The 9308-nt window shown below is 41.2% G+C and overlaps 1 protein-coding gene across 2 annotated transcripts; it reads right to left on the bottom strand.

Moving 5' to 3' along the window:
• Window positions 1–606: 606 nt before the first annotated feature.
• LOC110532634 (hepatocyte nuclear factor 4-alpha) lies at window positions 607–8262 on the bottom strand. Of its 2 annotated transcripts, none has more exons than XM_021616707.2 (10): window positions 7863–7971; window positions 6191–6365; window positions 5791–5885; window positions 5009–5115; window positions 4673–4828; window positions 2970–3057; window positions 2460–2612; window positions 1992–2228; window positions 1649–1771; window positions 607–1185 (listed from the first exon to the last, which is right to left on the bottom strand). In XM_021616707.2, the coding sequence occupies exons 1-10, from the start codon at window positions 7948–7950 to the stop codon at window positions 1043–1045; spliced, it is 1365 nt and encodes a 454-aa protein (XP_021472382.2). In that variant the 5' UTR covers window positions 7951–7971; the 3' UTR covers window positions 607–1042. The 2 variants fall into 2 exon arrangements, with proteins under 2 accessions (XP_021472382.2, XP_021472380.2); XM_021616705.2 differs by having other exon boundaries at window positions 608–1185; window positions 5761–5885; window positions 7863–8262.
• Window positions 8263–9308: the final 1046 nt, after the last annotated feature.

Here is a 9308-nt window from a genome sequence, read left to right on the forward strand (position 1 = left end):
TCTTCAAGTGTTGTCGCAAAAACCATCAAGCACTATGATGAAACTGGCTCTCATGAGGACCGCCACAGGAAAGGAAGTCCCAGAGTTACCTCTGCTGCAGAAGATAAATTAATTAGAATAACTGCACCTCAGATTGCAGCCCAAATAAATGCTTCACAGAGTTCAAGAAACACACATCTCAACATCAGCTGTTCAGAGGAGACTGCGCGAATCAGGCCTTCATCGTCGAATTGCTGCAAAGAAACCACTACTAAAGGACAGCAGTGATACGCCATCAGATCTGTTCGGTGCTTAGTGGTACTGTCATTTGTTTTTCAACAGGACAATGACACAAAATACACCTCCAGGCTGTGTAAGGGCTATTTGACCAAGAAGGAGAGTGATGGAGTCCTGCATCCGATGACCTGGCCTCCACAATCACCCGACCTCAACCCAAATGAGATGGTATGGGATGAGTTGAACCGCAGAGTGAAGAAAAAGCAGCCAACAAGTGCTCAGCATATGTGGGAACTCCTTCAAGATGGTTGGAAAAGCATTCCAGGTGAAGCTGGTTGAGCGAATGCCAATAGTGTGCAAAGCTGTCATCAACTATTTTGGTTACTACATGATTCCATATGTGTTATGTCATAGTTTTGATGTCTTCACTAATATTCTACAATGTAGCAAATAGTATAAATAAAGAAAAACCCTTGTATGAGTAGGTGTGTCCAAACCTTTGACTGGTGCTGTATGTCAAATAGCATACTGTATCAAACTGCCCATGAATGAGGTTGTTCTAGCCGTTTGCAATTTCAGCTTGATACTACATAAAATAATATGAGTAGGCCTACCATAGGTACTGTACCTCAGCTGGGGATTTGTTTACTAATGTATCCCAACTGTACAGTACACTCCCTGAGATTTTTGAAAAATATGTATTTCTCACTAATGAGAATTGTTGTTGCACCTTTATACTGAGCATGTTTACAGAGAAACATATGCTAGTAAAGATGGTAAAATTGTAAATGCTTTGTTGGATGGGTTTGTGGGCTCCAGTTCTGTGTTAGATTGCTTCTTGCTTGGTGATGGTGAGCTGAGGGATGGAGATAGGATGCTTGGGCACAGTGGCTATAACCCCTTGAGCCATTTTATAGTGTTCTGGACTGGAGACTGTGGGAGGAGAGGGGATTGGGGTTCCAGGAGTGGCTGCAACAAACCAGAACTGATCAATTAGTGGAGGAATTAACAAAAGTCGGGTTAACAAACAAATCAACATATTTACCTTGTGGCATGAACAAATATTAATATATTCAGACAAGGAACATTTGTGAAATTTTCTGAGGGCATTAAAAATGTTAATAAAAAATAACAGACATTTTCTTTGACAAAGCAAGCCTGATTAGTCTCTCTGAATAACTTCTTAGTGGATTATTCTGCCAAGCTTGTGTGTGCTTCCAACTACCTGACTCTGTTACACATGGCAGTGGATTGATGCCACTGAGCTCACTGTTGGTTGAGAATCTCAAGCATTTTTTGTCTAATTTTGGGGTCAGTGTCCGGGACACAGCTTTCAGTGCTTTTTAATCCAGAACTAGGCTTAATCTGTCTCTGGGGAACCAACACTTGGAGTTGGAAATTTGGGGTCTGGCATGTAGTTATTGATACTCACAGATTTGGCCATTGTGGATGGAAGTAGCCATGTTGCTTGAAACGATGGCATTGTTGCTGAGGTGTTCCTGAACCAGATGTGGATGCAGAGAGTGAGGTGTGTGAGGTGCCTCAGTAGCAGAACCTGAGAAAAACAACACAACATACACCAACCCCCCAAACAGTTAATTTCCTCCTTCACTGTCCTTCGGTAATAGAGTATGATATCCAACTAGCATTCTATCATATTGAAGAGTGTAAACTTCTCTAACCAATAGAACTCACGGAAAGTTGTTTTTATTAAATTATTTTGGCATTAGATTGAGACCTTTTACTTTATTTGTAACAATATCAAGATGTCTAACCTCCTAAGAGCATCTCTTGGAGCAGGTTGTCAATCTTGGCCATGCCAAAGAGTTTGACAAACTGTATCTGTTCAATCATCTGCCAGGTGATGCTCTGTAGTGTGGGCAGCAGCAGGAGCAGCTCTCCGAAGCGTCCCCGGGAGTCATACTGCCGGTCGTTGATGTAGTCCTCTAGGCTGACCTGAACCTGGTACCGCATCCGCTTGATCTTACCTGGGTCACTCAGACCTTTGGCATCTGGAGCAGGAGAGAGTAGGCATTTGGTTGACAGCTTGGTCCCTCGCTGCCTGGACACGTTGCTCATATAACAGGCATTCTTAGTCACTAGTTTAGTTGCTCACTGGTTACATAATTTTTTGTTTTGCAACATAAATGTTACTGCCCTAGAATGCTTCATATGATGTCTCACTGTTTGAATCAGATGATAGGCTGTTCATTTTAAAAGGAAAGTTGTGTTCCATGTAATACCTGGATCGAAGAAAACAATGGCTTTCAAACAAGCAAATTCATTGTCGTCTATCTGGAGTTCCTGGAAGGACAGCACTAGCTCGTCCAGAATCCTCACTGCTACCCGGCACACTTCCATCTCCGGGCAGTTCCGGGGAATAATGTGGTCATTTCCTATAAGGAACAGAAACCAATAAATGCCATGTATACCGATTCACTCTGTGATTTTTTGATGATTTTGCCCCCCTCCCAAACAAATATCATATTGCTAGCATAACTCTTATATAACTAGTCTATTATATTACATGGTGTAATTATAATAATAATATTACTTTGGTGTGTGCTTATATTTTTACAAGTGTGTATCAGTTACCATATGCATGCGTTAATTGGAAATGTGATTTTTGCATATACCAAATCCACCTGAGACACCCTCGGAGAATGGGGTCACGGCCAGGGTCTACCATTATTAATGATGACCCTGGAGCAATTAGATGGTGTACAGTAGCTAATATCTTATCTTGACTTTACCTAGTAACAGGAGGTCCTTGTACAACATAGACCTCTTTGCAGCTCCAATCAGAAGATTCTCTCCTGCATGGGCTCGCAGCAATGCCACCTGAAATAAAGGAAAGCCTTTCATTATTAATCACTGGGACAAAACTGGTTGAATCAACATTGTTTGCATTTCATTTTAATAAATAAAAAATTGATGATGTTGATTCCAACGTCAAAAACAGGTTGGATTTGAAAAAAGTCATCAACGTAAGGGAATTTTGTCATTTTTGCATGGAAATGTTTTCTGAAATCCAATAACATGGGGAATTTTTGATTTCACATTGAATTCACATTACTTGACAACTCAACCAAATGTAAATCCAAACTAGATGTTGAACTGACTGACGTCTGTGCCCAGTGAGTAGCTTTAACCTTGAAGCTGTCTTGCAGCCTCTGAGGGCCTCCCAGGTGGCACAGTGGTTAAGGGCGCTGTACTGCAGCGCCAGCTGTGCCACCAGAGACTCTGGGTTTGCGCCCAGGCTCTGTCGTAACCGGCTGCGACTGGGAGGTCCGTGGGGCGACGCACAATTGGCCTAGCGTCGTCCAGGTTAGGGAGGGGTTGGCTGGTAGGGATATCCTTGTCTCATTGCGCACCAGCAACTCCTGTGGCGGGCCGGGCACAGTGCGCGCTAACCATGGTTGCCAGGTGAACGGTGTTTCCTCCGACACATTGGTGGGCTGGCTTCCGGGTTGGATGCGAGCTGTGTTAAGAAGCAGTGCGGCTTGGTTGGGTTGTGTATCGGAGGACGCATGACTTTCAACCTTCGTCTCTCCCGAGCCCGTACGGGAGTTGTAGCGATGAGACAAGATAGTAGCTACTAAACAATTGGATACCACGAAGAGAAAACAGGGTAAAAAAAAAAACTTTAAAAAACACCACTTCTCTATGAAACAATATTTTTTATTAAAAATTGTTTTAACCTTTATTTAATTAGGCAAGTCAGTTAAGAACAAATTCTTATTTACGATGATGGCCAACGCCGGCCCAATCTGGACGACGCTGGGACAATTATGCGCCACCCTACGGGACTCCCAATCACGGCTGGTTGTTGTACAGCCTTGATTCAAACCAGGGTGTCTGTAGTGACACCTCAAGCACTGAGATGCAGTGCCTTAGACCGCTGCGCCACTCGGGAATCCCAATTTGATAAGACATGGGAAATATTACATCACTTCTGCCAATCATACCTAACCATTAAACAAGTAACCTTTCATACCACCCTTAAGGTCACTGAAGAGCTAACCAGAGATTCTCACAGAGAGAGAGAGTCAAGTAAATGTGTGAAGATACACCTGATGGATCCCTGACTAATTCAACATCAGCAAATCAGTTACCAAAGCCCTGGTTGTCACGGTGTTAATGATTCTGGAATAGTTCTGATCAGAGATACAACTATCAAACTAGCTCATCATATTCTAACTGGATTCTGAGGTCTTAAAAAACAGCACTCCATACTCCAAATGCTGATTGAAGAGCTTTATATTCCCTGGACACATAGCTTCAAGTTGTTATTTTTAAGAATCCCAACAATGTCATTATCAGACCGGTTTCTGGCCTTATATTGCATGCTTTTTAGTCCAGGACAAAACAGCCCCTAAAATGCAGTACCCCTGAATGAGAGTAGTATGGTTTAGTCTAACCTAGTCTGTCACTGTTAAATCTAATGCAACCTTACCTGGTCATCCAGGGGCAGGTCACAGAAGGCAGGGATGTACTTGGCCCATTCCACCAACACCAGCAGCTGCTGTTTCATAGATTCACACACATCTGTGATGGTCGCTACCTTTTTTGTCCTGATGTCACCATTCAGTATAGGTCCAGGTGAGGATATCTACACATACAGAATTAAAAATGAATGAGTCTCCTATGTATTCATAGCCAAATTATAAACATAATTTATTTAACCAAAATAAATTAAAATCCATTCTATTCAGTACAACTGGGGCAAATAAAAATGAGTTTTAAATGCTTACAGGATTTCAATCGAAAAAGCCATATCCATGGGCCTTACCTGTCTTGAGAGTACATCTGCCTGGATAAGTGCATTGATAGATGGTAAACTGCTGTCTTCATAACTAGATCTCCTAGTGCTGATTCTGTCTCTCTCGTTTTGTACAGCTGAGAAACAATAGAAACATAAACCGCGGCTATCAGAATAGAATAAATACTCTATTGTTCACTAGAAATGGTTTAGTCAAAGCGCTCCCCATTTTCTCAGACACACTCTAACTCACTTCACAAACCTACAAAGTCATTCAACTCAAACATTCCATTCCATGTGCAGTAAAAAAAAACACATGTAATAAACGGTGCATAGATTATCTGACAGACATTCATAGTTCCTAGTGGGTTATTAGCATTGACTCAGAACAGCATTGGGAGAAAACATTCTCCCAGGGCTGATGTGTTTATTAGTATGTGTGGCTATAACTCCCTCACAGAAGTTTTCGCTCAGCATAAGCTGGTCATAGAATTCAGTGAATCATGGAGTGAACATTAACAAAGTGCTGCTCTCGTGGCTCTTGCAACATACCCTACTCTGAGCCATGAGCAGTCCCAATGGCTCTGCTCCTCTCTACAATTCTACGATAGGGACGGGCTGATACAAATGGAACGTTCTAGTTCTTGGATAAACCTTACCAGAGATGATTAAATCATAACTGCTAGCGTCATCACATTGTGTAGAGACTGAGTATAATACATAATAACACAATATGGCTACATAGGCCACTCTCAATGTTGTCATTCTTCAATTCTAATTACCATTTGAATGAAGTTGAATGAATTGTATACCTTCTTTTTTCATGCCAGCTCGAAAGCATTTCTTCAATCGACAGTATCTGCATTGATTCCTCTTGTCTTTGTCCACAATGCACTGTCTGCTGAACCTGGGAATTGAGTTTGAAGAGGGCTTGATTATTAAGGGCTTATTGAGTAGATTGCAGTTAGAAGACTCTTGTTGAATATGCCAGTGCTATTGCAACCTACTGTAGAAGGTGGAAGTCTATTGGTTTCTCTCAAGGCCTAACTACATCAGTTTGATATTGCAACTGTCAATGAACACCCCATCTATGTACAGGTGCTGTATCCCAATCGCAAAACTTGTCAAATGTAATAGTATTTTATTGTAAATGCCCAAGGATATGATGGTCACTGTCTTTGCTCTTGTGTGTAATATTGGCCTAAACCTCACCTGCATGAATACATGTGGTTTTTGCGAACGCTCCGACGGAAGAAGCCTTTGCAGCCGTCACAGCTGGAGGCCCCGTAGTGTTTGCCCGTGGCCCTGTCCCCACAGATGGCACACAGGGTGCCCGCTCCGAGGTGGTTGGCGGCATTCATGTTGGCACTCTCAGCCGGCGAGGAGTCTGAAGCAACAATGGATAAAGACATATTTTATACAGTATATTTTAGATGTGCGTATCACCCTATGCTTAAGAGTATGGAGTGAGAGATAGAGAGAGATATTCCTTATCAAGTCAGGGGCTCTTTGGGCCATCAATGTTGGACATGAGATAGAGGATATGTGCAGTTATGTGATCCAAAATCAAAACTAAAAGATATTTTTGAGGGCTATATAAAGTAATTAAATAATGAACTGCTATGTTGGTGGAAGATAACCTGAGCGAGTGTAGGGATGGATGTTATGGAATAACTTGTGGTCAACAGTTTGAGAGAACTAGAGGAAAGGTCATTCATTTAAATCATTTGTTACTTTAACCAGAATGTTTTTCTACAAAATGTGAAAAATGTCATCTTTTTTTTTAAACTCTTAGCTCTCTCAGTCCTCATTTATTGACTAATATAATCAATATATTGACTGAATATAACTTAGGTCATTCACTATTGTCCCTCTAACTAACTAACCAACATACTTTCAAAGAAAACAGATATTTTGATTAATTTCAGGTGAGAGCGACATTAATTGGTTGACTGCATCAGGTGATTACATTAAAGTCAGTGGCATTGCTGGTTACTCTTATACTGCTTATACGTCACATTAAGTTACTCTTATTAATACCTGTGCAGTAAAGCTGTAATTAAACTAGTAACATCTAAAGTAGAAATAAACGACACACTGTATTGTATGCTGTTTAAGTATCATAAAACAATTGAATTTTGTGAGGATTAAACAGTACAATAATTAAGGCATATCAAAGATGATATTGGCCATGCAATGTAAGTGTCTTTCAAGGGTCATTGCTTTTTCATCCTGCAAGGAAGTTGTTTCATTTTAGAATCAGGTTCACAGCCAAATGTCATGGGAGAGTAGAAAGGACAATTTCTCACTTTCAAAAAGCATATATCATGCTGTCACACAACTCTGTGAAATGTTTTTCTCATTTTATGGACCTCAAAATGCCGAACATAGATGTAGGTAACAAGAGAGAGATGTCCATGTCTCTTAAATCACTATCGCATAGTATGAATATCTATTCGTTGTAATTCTATCTTAAGTGAAATATGACCACTATACCATAACAATCTACATGTTACAACAGGAGAAGGTAATTCTCTACCAAATGGTTGTTTCACCACCAAATTATCCAGATGCATTGTGTGTATTGTGCAAAACCCCTGAATGTTTTACAACTGCAAGAAGAGGGGATAATATTATCAGGAAAGAAGCACATTCTCATCCATTAGCATCCAATACAAGATGGACAACTGAGAGCTGCTCTTGATAACAGCAACTAAAACCCTCCGTCCACGACCTGTCCAAAAGTTTAACGTATGGGTGGTCCTGGGAATCAAACCCACTATCCTGGTGTTGAACGCCATCCTCTACCAACTGAGCTACAGAAGACCAGTTTAATAGCTAAAAGTCTCAAAGTTCAACCAGGTAATGTGTAACTCTGACTCACCTGAGCCCATGGAGAGCACTTGCATGTTTTCAAACTCCAGGGTGGTATAGGCTGGGTCCAGGGCATCGCTATAGTCTGCCATATCCATGTCTACTAGTTCTTTGGACAAACAAATTCCCTCTCAGCTACCTGACAGTGGGGAAAAAGATTTGTCCAAGAGGCTAAGTGCCCCCCCTGCACCCCTCCTCCCCCTTCTCCCATATTTGGCCAAGCTCCTCCTCATAAAAGTAGATAGAGATACCTCTGAGTATGCGATGGGGACAGTCTCTCCTCCAGAGCTCCGGAGGAGGAGGCCATGAGGAGCCTGGTTGTGACTGACAGGAGGAGCCTCCTCCCAGTTAGGCTGCTAACCAGAGGAGGGCTGGGGTGAATGTCAAGTTGATATTTAACTATACTCCTCTATTGGTGTATCACAGTTGTTTTTCTCTCAAAGATAACATAACTTGGAACTCTCAATCTTTTCCCTTCTCTCTCTCTCTCTCTCTCTCTCTCCTTCCTTCTTTCTCTTTCCACCGTGCTGTCAGTAATAGATCAACGATTATACTATGAGAGACATAAAATGTTGAATCTCAGCCAAATCATTGTGCTTTACTTGCTTGACATCACCTCTTGTTGTTTCCTGCCAGTTTAAACCAGTTGTCCATCAGATAACTGAATGTCTTTGACCAAACAATTGTAGGCCTTTCAAAGAATGCCAAGACACTCTTAGCCCATGCCTTCAGCACCAAAAAAAGCATCTTATCATATGGATTCTTATTGCAATCTGAAATCACACCGATTATTTTAGCCTTTTAGCTAAATGTCTTAATCAAATGTATACTCAACGTGAAGAGAGGTGCAGCTCAACAGGAAGTAATGCATTATGAGGGGGCCTGCCAACAGTCTGGATTTAGATCTACAGTACCAGTCGGAAGTTTGGACACACCTACTCATTCAAGGGTTTTTCTTTAAAACTATAAAATAACACATATGGAATCATATAGTAACCAAAAAAGTATATAAATATATTTTATATTTGAGATTTTTCAAAGTAGCCACCATTTGCCTTGATGACAGCTTTAAACACTGTTGGCATTCTCTCAACCAGCTTCATGAGGTAGTCACCTGGAATGCATTTCAATGAACATGGAATTTATTTTCTTCTTAATGCGCTTGAGCCAATCAGTTGTGCTGTGACAAGGTAGGGGTGGTATGCAGAAGTCCATATTATGGCAAGAACAGCTCAAATAAGCAAGGGGAAACAACAGTCCATCATTACTTTAAGACATGAAGGTCAGTCAATACGGAAAATTTAAAGAACTTTGAAAGTTTCTTCAAGTGCAGTCGCAAAAATCATCAAGCGCTATGATGAAACTGTTTCTCATGAGGACCGCCACAGGAAAGGAAGACCCAGAGTTACCTCTGGTGCAGAGGACAAGTATATATTTTTAATTTATTTTTCTATTT

Source organism: Oncorhynchus mykiss, chromosome 9, assembly GCF_013265735.2.
Source record: "Oncorhynchus mykiss isolate Arlee chromosome 9, USDA_OmykA_1.1, whole genome shotgun sequence".
Lineage (NCBI taxonomy): Eukaryota > Metazoa > Chordata > Actinopteri > Salmoniformes > Salmonidae > Oncorhynchus > Oncorhynchus mykiss.

Excerpts from the sequence above, each read along its gene's own strand:
- LOC110532634 (XM_021616705.2), bottom strand. The coding sequence starts at position 7,950 with ATGGATATGGCAGACTATAGCGATGCCCTGGACCCAGCCTATACCACC. Across the intron at positions 5,886-6,190 it reads AACCACATGTATTCATGCAG|GTTCAGCAGACAGTGCATTG; the intron begins GTGAGGTTTAGG and ends CTCAATTCCCAG. Across the intron at positions 1,772-1,991 it reads CCAAGAGATGCTCTTAGGAG|GTTCTGCTACTGAGGCACCT; the intron begins GTTAGACATCTT and ends TGTTTTTCTCAG.